The sequence below is a fragment of the Sceloporus occidentalis genome, unplaced genomic scaffold (assembly GCF_023333645.1).
Source record: "Sceloporus occidentalis isolate IW3139 unplaced genomic scaffold, rSceOcc1.0.p SCAF_2, whole genome shotgun sequence".
Taxonomy (NCBI): Eukaryota; Metazoa; Chordata; class Lepidosauria; order Squamata; family Phrynosomatidae; genus Sceloporus; species Sceloporus occidentalis.
The window spans coordinates 11,323,494-11,335,793 of NW_028316982.1; the positions used below are offsets into that span (position 1 = coordinate 11,323,494).

Below are 12,300 nucleotides of genomic sequence, written 5' to 3' on the forward strand. Positions count from 1 at the left end.
GTGCCTTATGACTGGCATGTGATGGCTGGAATCCTGTTGGTTAGTCCCAACTAGAGTAAACCCATTCTGTAAACTTGAATGTTAAGTCAGCACATAGGTAAATCCCATTGATTCAATGGATCTACTTTAAGTAGGACTAGCAACAGAGAGCCAGCATTGTATTGTGGTTTGAGCATTGGAATATGTCTTTAGGGGGCCAAAGTTTGAATCCCTGCTCCGCCATGGAAACCCACTTGGGCAAGTCACACTCTCAGCCTCAAAAGGAGGCAAAGGGAAACCCCCTCCAAACAAATTTTGCAGAGAAAAACCCATTATAGGTTTGTCTTGTCAGAAATGACTCGCAGGCACACAATGACAGAAAGCAGAAGAATTTAGACTGGCCTCTGCAATAAAATAACCTACTTTTTGAAAAACAGTTGTATGATATCCCTCTGAAGGATTTCTAAAAGTTAAATATAAAAAGACTTTTCTCATTCATCTTGTTTTAAAGATGTGACCAAAGATTTCTGTAGGCCATTCCCTGAGCAGGTGCACAAGCCAATTTAGGGATATTTTACCATACTATGCAAAGGTACAGTCATGCAAATAACTTGTCTGAGGTCAAGTCTCACTGATGCTTGTAAATGAGGCTTATGCCATCAGGTGTCTGGAGCCAGTAACAGCTCCATAGTGGCTGTGACTAGGGGCTTGTTTATATTCATGAAACACATCTCAATTTCAGTAAGGCCTTTGACAAAGTCCCCATGATATTCTTGCAAACAAGCTAGTAAAATGCAACTGTTAGGTGGATTTATAATTGGTTGACCAGCCAAACCCAAACGGTGCTCAGTAATGGCTGCTCTTCATCCTGGAGAGAGGTGACCAGTGGGGTCCCACAGGGCTCTGTCCTGGGCCCAGTGCTATTCAATATCTTTATCAGTGACTTGGATGACAGAATTGGGGGTATACTTATCAAATTTGCAGATGACCCCAAATTAGGAGGAATCACCAATACCCCAGAGGAGAGGATCAAAATTCAAAATGACCTGAATAGATTAGAAAGCTGGACCAAAACTAACAAAATTAACTTCAACAGGGAGAAATGTAAGGCACTGCAATTAGGCAGAAAAAAATGAAATGCATAGATTTAGAATAGGAGGCATTTGGATTGACAAAAGTACATGTGAAAGGGATCTAGGAGTCCTAGTAGACCACAAGTTGAACATGAGTCAACAGTCTGACATGGCAGCTAAAAAGGCCAATGTGATTCTAGGCCTCATCAACAGAAGCATAATGTCTAGATCAAAGGAAGTAATAGTGTCACTCTATTCTGTTTTGGTCAGGAATACTGTGTCCATCTCTGGGCACCACAATTCAAAAAGGATGTTGAGAAACTGGAGCGAGTCCAGAGGAGGACAACTAAAATGGTGAAGGGTCTGGAAACCATGCCTTGAGAGGAGAGACTTAGGGAGCTGGGATGTTTAGCCTGGAGAAAAGAAGGTTAAGAGGCGATATGATAGCCCTGTTTAAATATTTGAAGGGATGTCATACTGAGGAGGGAGCAAGCTTGTTTTCTGCTGCTCCAGAGAACAGGACCCGGAGCAATGGATGCAAGCTGCAGGAAAAGAGATTCCACCTCAACATTAGGAAGAACTTCCTGACAGTAAGGGCTATTCAACAGTGGAACACACTCCCTTGGAGAGTGGTGGAGTCTCCTTCCTTGGAGGTCTTTAAGCAGAGGCTGGATGGTCATCTGTTGGGGATGCTTTGATGGTGAGTTCCTGCATGGCAGGGGGTTGGACTGGATGGCCCTTGTGGTCTCTTCCAACTGTATGGCTCTATGATTTTATGATTCTAACATTTTTGGGTGTATATTTGAACATGTTAGATATACAGTACATTTAAAATGTATGCAATGCCCATGAGGCTGCAGTTCTATCCTTATTCTGCTGAGTAAGCAAGGGGTTCTTACTAGATACTTTACACATGATGTCCTCTTGGGAATCTGGTGACAAACAGGAGGGAAATTCATTTGGGAAGAGCTTTTTTAGCAGGGTAATAATATTAAAAGATCAGTCGATCTTTTCAATTTCTTTAGTATCCTGTGTGTCAGGTGCTGTATTGGCTTCTAGGTGGTTGGGAGCCAAGGCTTCATTCACAAGATATTTTGAGAATCCCAAGGGATGACTGCAGATGTCTCAGCACAGTCTCATCTAAATTGTATAAGAAAGTAATTCGGATCAAATGCTAGGTATATATAGTTTTCATTTAGATTGAATAGAGTCTTCTTTCTGGACATGTAAGTTTTGTGCTTGCTAATGACTTTCTGTTCTTCTCAAGGAGAGAAGACGGCAGAGTGGCACTTGGAACAATTGCTGGAAGAGGCAAAATCCTTCTGCTCAATTCTAAGACGCTTCATTCTGATGAACAGTGTCCATAAGATGGCAGAGGAACACAGGGATACAAACAAAAGCATGTGCTCCATACTAGGAATATAAATCCTTGCTTGTTTCTGAGAGCCTAAGTTTTTATCCTTGCCTGAAGACAAGATATTGTGCAGTTTCTGCATTTAAGAAAATTGGTTTTTGCACAAATTTTCACACTCAGAAGATGTTTACTTGCCTTGTTTTCCCATTTATTCTCTGTAGAGATCTAGGGCCCTTTTTGCTATGCAGTTACAGCATTATGATTCCACTTTTAAGTGCCATGGCAACAGCCTATGGAGTTAAAGGGTTTGTAGTTTGTTGAAGCAATTGTCACTCCAAGGTCTGACCCTCTGCGCCCATTCTCTTTTTCAATATCAAGTTGATATCAAAAGGGAAACGAGGAGGAGGCAAACAGCCTCCCGTGGAAGGGAGTTCCTGAGGGTGGGAGCAGCCACCAAGAAGGCTCTCTCTCATGTCCTCACCAAGCGAGAATGGGATGGTGGTGGGACCAAGAGAAAGCCTGTCTCTGAAGATCGTAAGAGCTCTGACAGGTTGATATGGGGAGAAATGGTCTGTCAAGTAACCTGGAAAATGGGGTTTTTGTTTTAGACTGATGAAGATATGCACTGAACAGTATAAATAAATGCAGTGAAGGTCATTGCATTCTGGTCTGATATGATCTAGCTGTATTTTAACATGTGCAGAGAGCTGCTTTGGAGCCTGTTGAGCCAGGAAAGTGTTTGGAAAGGATGTCGCTCCCCCCACCCCACCCGCTTTCACTCTTCAGGCCCCACTAGTTTCTCTGAAAGGAGCCAGTGGGGTGTTGTGGTTTGAGTGTTGGACTGGACGCCAGGATCCGAATCCTGGCTCAGCCGTGTAAACCCACTGGGTGACCTTGGGCAAGTTGCATTCTCTCAGCCTCAGAGGATGATACAGTGAGCCCTTGGCATTTGATGGGGTTTTGCTCCAGGGTCCCCAATGGATACCAAAATCCATGGTTCCTCAAGTCGCATTAAATACAATGGCATAGTACAATGGAGTCCCTTATATAAAATGGCAAAATAGAGGTTTACTGTTTGGAATTTATATTTTTTTGAATATTTTCAAGCCATAGATGCTGGAATCTGTGGCTGCAGAGGGCCAGCTGGACTTCATAGTCTTTTCCAGCTGTTTCTTAAAAACATTTCTGTTTAAAAGACTAGACAACAATCTATTTCCCCTCCAAGTTTGTTAACTTTCAAAATAATTTGATTGTTGGAAAAAGAGGATTTACATTAATCTGCTGTTAACTTTAGAAAGGTGGAAATTACATTCATTAAATTTATTCATTAATTAAATCATTGGTTTTAAAGAAGCAATATTTACATTTAATGGCATGTCTGGTGTTGCTGCTGCCCCCTAGCGGCACATTTTAACCTGACTTCCTATAATATTATACAGTACCTACAATATATTTATATATATTGTTGATAATATTGAAATTGTCTCCTCCTCCTGTTACTTTCTAGATGCACTCAGTTACAAATCCCACAATCTAAAGGTTGGAGATGGCAGAATTGGTGGTGGATCACATTTGGATGTTGTTTTGGAAGGCTGTTCCAAACTGTATGGAATGTTTAACAACCTCTTTGGATTAAATTTTGTCACCAGACTGGCCAAGGCTCTTCACCTGGTTGAAGCTGCAAACTCTGTCCCCAGTGTCACTTCTTCTCATTTGCCTGAAAGGCTCTAGGGTTTTCCCTGTGGGCTGCATTCCACTGCTCTGAAGCCATGAAATAAAACCAACGACTGAAAAGCAGGAGTGGGAATTACACAGCCCTCCAGATGATCCTTCAGTGCACGTTCCAACAACCCTAACCCTCATAGGAATTGCATCTGAGGAAGTAGACTGAAGTCTACGAAAGCTCATGCTGCCAACGTCTTTCTTTTAGTGAGTTTCAAAGGTGCTACAAGAGCTCTCTACATACTGATTCTACAGACTAGCATAGCTGTATCTTTGAATTCTACCTCATAGGAAATGGTAAGAGATGCTGGGAGCTGCAGTTCAACAACAGTTGGAAAGAGCCATGTGATGTCCATGCCAGAGCATTATTTATCTCCTTGGATTAGGTGGGGAATAGGGAGTGTTTGCTATTGATCTGCATTACTCATCTCCCTCCACTGACCCAAACCTGCCAACATGAATGCTGTTCACTCATGCTTCGAGCATCAATGATAATGTCCAGATGACATATGTTGAATGGGAAATAATGTGCTCATTCCAGAATTACAGTTCTTGTCACCCTTTCCAGGACAAGTTTTCCTATGTGCAAGTCTTTTAAGAGCTCTTGAACAGCATGACTGCAGCTAAAAATACTATTTTTTAAGCAAGAAGATTGCTCTGTGCCCAGTGGAGAGTCACTTCTCTTTGTTTACTGAATTTGTTTACTGTAGGCCACTTTGATCCTCCAGGTTTTTGGACTTCAACTCCCAGAAGCCCTAGCTAGCTTACCCAACAGTCAGGAATTCTGGGAGCTGAAGTCCAAAATACAGTATCTTTGATTGTGAGTTGCTGCATGGCCCTTGGGGTCTCTTCCAATTCTGATTCTATGATCTGGAGGACCAAAGTTTGGGACCACTGCTGTAGGCTCTATTTCCCTGTTGCTGAATTGGATAAGCATCCTTTTTGGGATTTTGTAATACTAGTTAACTTAAGCAACAGACCCCTAGCCCAGCTCTCCCAAATCTGACTAAACATCATTCAACTATGCTTCAGTCACTAACAGAATTGACCTCTCTCTTCTCATGCAGCTGATAAAGTAGGTTGAGGAGAGAGTCAGGATCATGCCAAGAGTGTCACAATTGTGACTAAGTAGCAATCGTGAATATGGAAGTTAGATTTACTGATCTGTAATTATTCTATATTGACAATCTACACTTAAGCATCATTTTGACATCGTTGCCATGATCGGAACTGGCCCTACAACTTTCTTTACCAGCATCAGTTGGATGGGGAGGTCCATTCGGCCATCAATTGGAGCATGGATGAATGACATTTCCATCAGATTTTGGTGGTGGCAATGGGGATTGGGCCAAGAGAAGTTACTTAAGCATACTTATCTAAGTAGCTGATACAGGATTATGGTCCTTTTCTTTTCATGCCAGTTGTAAATCCATAGAATACATGGTCTGGTAGAAACTCATTACAGTTCACCAACGGCCATCCAAGTCCCTGTTAGTTGTTGGGCTGGTGTATTAGATGCAGCATGCTGTTTCCTTTGACATTACAAGCTCTAGCTTATTTAAATGAATAAGAAAGAGGTTTAACATCAGGAAGTAAAAGGCTTTTTACTCCATAAAGCAAGCTGAGAAGATAACAGCAACAGATTTTAATTTTGGAAAGAAACTTGAGTTTTGTATTGAAAACCATTTCCCGGGCCAAAGATTATGCACAGAAGCATCTTGTTCCTTATAAGTATATATTTACCCTCCACCATTAATTTCTACCCATCTTCTTCTAGCAGCTGTCAGAATCCTAGGAGGAATTCACAATAAAAGCACCCTCGACATATGGCCATCCAGCCTCAGTTTAAAAACTTCCAAGGGAGAATCCACCACACGCTGAGAGAATGTGTTCCACTGTCAAACAGCTGTTACTGTCAGGAAGTTCCACAGAATGTTGAAGTGGAATCTCTTTTGCTGTAGTTTGAATCCATTGCTTTGAGTCCTAGTCTCTGATACAGCAGAAAACAAATTTGTTTCACCCTCAATATGACAGCCCTTCAAATACTTAAACAGGGCTTTCATATCACCTCTTAATCGTCCCTTCTCCAGCTCCCCAAGTCTCTCTTCATAGGGCCTGGTTTCCAGATCCTTCATCACTTTGGCTGTTCTCTGGACATGTTGCAGCTTCTCAACATCCCTTTTGAATTGTGGTGTCCAGAACGGGACACATCTAGACACTTCTATTGATGCAGTATAGAATCACATTGGCCTATTTAGCTGCCATATCACACTGTTGACTCATGTTCAACTTGTGTTCTACTAGGACTCTTACATGCCTTTCACATGTACTGTTGTCAAGCCAGGTGTTCTCCATCCTGTATCTGTGCATTTCATTTTTTCTGCCTAAGTTTAGTATTTCTCCCTGTTGAAAGTCATTTTGTTAGGTTTTGGCCCAGCTTTCTAATCTATTAAGGTCATTTTGTATTTTGATTCTGTCCTCTGGAGTATTAGCTACTCCTCTTAAGTTGATGTCATCTGTAAATTTCATAAGGATGGCCTCCATTCCTTCATCCAAGTCATTTGATACTATCTGGCTAGAGAGGTCTCCAGTTTATGCCTATAGTTCTTAATAAAGTGATACATATTTTTTTTTGGCTTGGTTGATCTGATTATGTATAGATAAAAAGGCTAGCTTTACATGAATCCAGTTTTACACATGTATGTGCACTGTTAGAGATGTAACTGGGATCCTGCATGGGAAGGGATTAGTAGTGAAACTTGGGTATGGAATTAATTTAACATGTCATTAACCAAACATGAATTCTTCAGCAATGAAAAGAAGGCAAGAAGCTGTTAAAAGTCCAAAGTTTTATTCAATAAATATAATTTCCATAAACATATGTAGAACAATTTGTTGACAAAGCAATACAGTAAGCACACTATATTAAACTCTGTTGCCACAGAGGGTCTAAAAAGGGTGGCAGGGACAGCCACAGTGCCTGCGGTCAACTTCTTGGAACCAATTATTGCTCTGGTTGCGAAATGGCAATGCTGCTTTAATGTCTAACTCTTGCCAGATTTGAGTCAAAACAGCTCAGGTGGGGTGCAATCCTTGTTCATTGCAAGGTTATCATCAGGGCTCTTTATGAAATCCAAAAGCAAGTGCGCTCAGCCCTACTTGTTCAAAACAGGAAATCAAAATGGCTTTCTCCACATGAGTAAGGGAAGCCCAACCAACAGGGCCTTAAACAAAGCATGTTTTATGACAGAGTCTTTGGTATAGCAAGAATCGTGTCTCTTCTATCAGAAATTCTTACTTAAAAAGAAAAAATTCCTTGGATTCTTAAAAAGGAGTATGTATACCTTTTATCCCACATCTTTAAAAAAACTCCAAGATAGGATTCATTCTGAAAACAGTGAGCGTGGACAATTTTTACTTTTATTAAATTGGAGACAAAGATTTGGCTCTAATGTGATACACTGCAGTGTGCTTTGAGTCTCAATGAAATTAGTGATGTAACTGCATCATAAATGAGACATGTTTTCCAAGCAGGAAAGAGCCTTAAGCATGACCAAATCATCTCCAGATCAGGGCCATAGGGAGGCTTTAAATCCTTCAACTGCATAGTTCCAAGCACCTCTTGCATATATTTTAGCCACCAACTTCAGTTCTATTGTTTTATATCTGCCATGGACATAAAACGCATTCATAAAAAACCCTGGCAAGTAAAACAAACATCTTAAAGCACTGACAAACTTTGGAACGTTGTTCATGTTTTCCATGATGGTAGTCCAGGCTGGACCTGTGCTCTTTCCCAGAGCCAGGACCAACCATGTGCATCTTCCAGAATGTAACTGGATCTAAGGTTTTCAGGTACAGGGCCCTTCTTTCTCCTTCACTATCTGATTATATTCACACTGTTGATATCCTGGCTTTATAGGCTCTCCTTCTCCATGGAAACCTTAGGAGTTTTCTAAGGGAATTCTTAGTTCACCAAATTATAACCTCAAAGTGTTGAACAATGGGCTTCTAACGAGTTAAGCATGAGCTCTACCACAGAGCTAACACAGATACAGCACTAACTCAAATGCCTCTTAGTCAAAGACCTAGGGAAACTAAGAATCTAATGGCTGCGGGAATAATTGTGTAGAATGAGGGCTGTCCTATGGCTTTCAGTGTGGGGTGTTGCGTTGTCTGTGCTCCTCAATCCCAGCCTGTGTAACAAAGCTTCTGGAGCAAAACAAATGTCAGAAATCAACAATACTTTCCCAGGTCACATGCTCTTCTTCCTCAATAAGCAGCAGTCGCTGAAATAATATCTAACATCCAACGCCATAAACAACTTCACTGACAAATCCATGGCGAGTAAGTGTAAGCCATCCACAATGTTGAAAAAGGGATAAGGTGGACAGAGGGAAATTTATGAAAAGAGCAAAGATTCAGTGTCAACAGTACTGATACAAATCTGAAAGCTAGGTTACTTTCGAGGGTCTCTGCTGGGCACATACACCATGACTGTATGATGTTTGAAATTCTGGTGAACAAGTTAACTATTTCTGGGTATTGCACTTCACAAAACACCTGGATTGAAAAACAAACAACCCTCCATTCAACCTAAAAGAAAATCTAGATTAAAAATGCTACAGATCCTCTTTCTTGGGCTGTAACTTTTTTTATCTACAAATGCAGCTTTCTCCAGGATGAAACTGGTCAAATCTTCAATGGGAAGCACAATGAGGCAGAACTGGTTATTCCCTGCTCCTTGTTTTATAGACACCCCCCAAAAAATATGGAAATAATTTTAAAAACATTTTACACTTCAACATATTAAAATTTGTCAAGCGATCTTCATGAAAAACAGATTGACCTTGATGCTCACTCTCGTTAGGACCCTTATATATATTTTAGTAGTTAAGACGATGGATGGAAGTCAGATAAAATTAAGTGAGACCCTTATAAACATCTCAAGAGGTACTGCAAATGTAGATTCACTTGGTAAGTGACTGACCCAGTGGGCATTTGAATTTGGCTGGTACTTTCTTTGGGCATTTTGTTGTGATCATGCTATCTGAATCTGGACAGGTGAGGTTCCAAGACTTCTTGACTCCTTTCCTGGAGAACAATTTGTGGAGCCTAAACTAGCTCTATGGATGCTGAAAACAATGGGACCTTAAGTCCTGACATTTTGTATGGGCCTTCAGCATAGTAAAAGTTAAACTGTAACCTGTGTGTGCTGCAAAACAACAAAACAAGGGTTCATTATCAAAGGAAGATGGGGGCTTCCATCTGTCCCTTCTGTCAATTAGATCAATGTATGGAGGGCAAAATCTAAAATTATATCAGCAATGCTTTAAAAAAAGGTCAACCCTCTCACAACTTGCCCAAAAGTTGCCTCTGCCCACCACAAAGTTGGGGGGGGGGGGGAGAGTCACTACAGAATATTCAGCTACACCACAGGAAGAATGAGGGTGCTACAAATCTGGAAAGATGAGGCTGGAGTTAAGAACACAGCAGACCAAGCCTACCAAAACAAATAAATACTGTACAGTACATCTGCTCTGAGATATGAAGGTGTCACCTAGGACAGTGGTTTGCTTTCTAACTTCTTCTCCCAAAATCCTAGAACACTGGTCATGATGGCTGGGACTTCTAGGAGGTAGAGTCCAAAACATCTGGAGAACAAATGATTGAGAACCATAGACCATTCACAACATTCAACTAATAAACTCTTAGGGGTTAGCAAAGGGTTTTGCAGTACAAATTCAGTCAGGGATACAACAGTATGTAATACTAATTCGACATTAAGTTCCTTATATGTAGCTCAGGCATTGGATTGACTTATGGAACTTATCCCAAATCTTAAGAGTCCTGTAGGAAAATCACTCTGTTTCCCTTTTCTTGTCTTATCTCAACAGTTACTGCTTTGCAGCTTAATATAATTCATTAATTTTACAACAAATTCCTACACTTGGTTCATTTTGGTTCACATTGCTTTGCACACTCTTCTGCCTATGACTGAACCTGGAACAAAACATAACACGTTACCAAAATACACAAAAGGTTATTCTATGTTTTTTAAAAAATGAAATTATAAAAGTATTTGTGATCCAATACAAAATATATTTGCTCTGCTTCTGTTCGACCCAACTCCTGTTTGACACGCACAAACAGATGGTACAATTAAACAAAATCTTCACTTTGCTTGGCTTTTCTTAGAAACTTATACCTGTCTTGGACAGATGGATTCTTATATTCCGCCTGTATTTGTTTAAATGCCTGCTTCTTCTGTACCCTTACACACACTGAGGAGGGGAGGAAAGAGAGGGGGAACAAATGGGAAGTTTGAAAAAAAAGTTAGGTCAGTTCATCTTCAAATCAGAACTGTGAATCTGTGGACAAAAACACTTACACTTTAACTCTTCAGTGAAAAACAAAATACATGTACAATAGGGATTTTAATAAATGCTTGGAGTTGGATAAGGTTCTTCTAACAAGTTGTTCAAAATGAAATGACAAACCAAAATGGCAACAGTGGACATGAAGTAGTAATTGATGAAACTGATGGTATGGAAAGGAGTGGGGAATGAAGGCAAAGGAAACATTAAAGATTGGATTGCAAGATCTTTTTGCAAACTTCGGTGAAATGAATGGGAATCATGCTGGAGTGCTACTGTGTGGGCTTAATGCGTGTGTTGAAGTTGCTTCTCATCTTATGGCAACCTAATGAACTTCATAGGGTTTGCTTGGGCAAGGACTACTCATAGGTGGTTTTGCCAGTTCCTTTCTCTGAAATACAGTGTACAGCACCTGGGATTCACTGGCAGTCTCCCATCCAAGTACTAACCAGGGCTGACCCTGTTTAGCTTTCTGATCAAATGGGATCTGGGGTCTTAGGCTGGGACTCGGTAATCTCCCTCCTAATTTGAAGCTTTCCTAAAAGTAGCACAGTTTGCAAGTAAACAGTCCAATCGAGAGAACTATCCAACTTCATATTCAGGGTGAAGTTTTTAAGCCCTGTCTCGTTTTCAGAATTAGCCACCCACATGGCTAGAGAAACTGCCCTCAAAACATCATAGGGGAAAGGGAATTGGGACTCCCAAATTAGATGTTACAAGGTAAGGGCAGGAACACTATGTCATGCTAGTAATGTCTGGTGAAACATTTCCCTACCCTTTGCAAACAGCAGCCATTAAGTGGAGCTAGAGTGGGAAAATGGAATAGATGATGCCATGTTATGCATCACCTTTTACTAGGTGTCCAGAATCACTCATGACATGTTTGGAATACAAGCAGTTTTTGACTGAGAAAAAGAGCATGCGCAAAGGAATTCCTTGGGTGTTAGAAGACTACAAGTACTGTCATTACTTTTGCAGCCCCCGCAGAATCTGGAGGAAGAAATAATCTTTAAGTGCTCTCATCAAGAGGATATACAGTACGACTAAATAAATAACATACTGAGAAAAGAAAAAGAAAAAGAAAAAAAAAAGCAACCATCGACACACTAATTTGAATCATGTGTGCCTGGCGAACAAGACTACAAACCAAGGATTTGCTTCGACTTGTCATGTTCAAGAACCCGAAGAGGTAGATTTAGTTCTCCAGTTATGGAGAAAATAGAACCACCTCCTAAGTAGTGATAATATTTTTGAGTTTTGATTAAACTGAAGATAATTCAAGAATAATTCAAGGTTGTTTTTTCAAAAGGCTCTCAAGGTATGATTGTTAACTGACTTGATTGTGGAAAACTAACAGTTTCCATCGAAATAACATAACTTGATTACAGCTTTAATGAAAGACGTTTCTGGAACAATTTCTTACAAGTGTGAAGCTACAACCTTCTAAAAGGACAATAATTTTTTTGTACAACCATCCAGTCATTGCTTCATAGTGACACTCAAATGAAATGCCAACTATTCACCAAGCTGTTGGCATGTAACCCAGTGGAAACATGAATTTAAAAAACTTCTCTACCATTCTGTGGAAGAAAAAAATTTCTTATATGAATTAGTGTGGGAGAGGAGGAACAAGTTACCAAAGATTTACTAGAGATATTTATAACTTAGGGTCAGAGCAAATACAAGGTTTTCCAAAGGACAATGAGAAAAGTCTCAACATGTAATTGAGTCCATTGAGGACAGCGTCAAGATGCTTCTGTCGTTGGTATAGAAGGGTTCCGTAGAGCTCCATGAT

At 40.4% G+C, this 12,300-nt stretch overlaps 1 protein-coding gene across 5 annotated transcripts in view; it reads right to left on the reverse strand.

Moving 5' to 3' along the window:
- Positions 1-6,969: 6,969 nt before the first annotated feature.
- Positions 6,970-12,300, reverse strand: part of LOC149317974 (phospholipid-transporting ATPase IF-like) — a 142,547-nt gene continuing 137,216 nt past the window's right edge. For 2 of the 5 annotated variants that reach the window (XM_089508767.1, XM_089508765.1), the window contains one exon: positions 6,970-10,412. In XM_089508767.1, coding sequence (XP_089364893.1) covers positions 10,379-10,412 — 34 coding nt within the window. In that variant the 3' untranslated portion in view covers positions 6,970-10,378. Of the gene's footprint in view, positions 10,413-11,879 lie in introns of those variants that run through there. The other 3 variants (XM_089508762.1, XM_089508760.1, XM_089508764.1) reach the window with 2 other exon arrangements.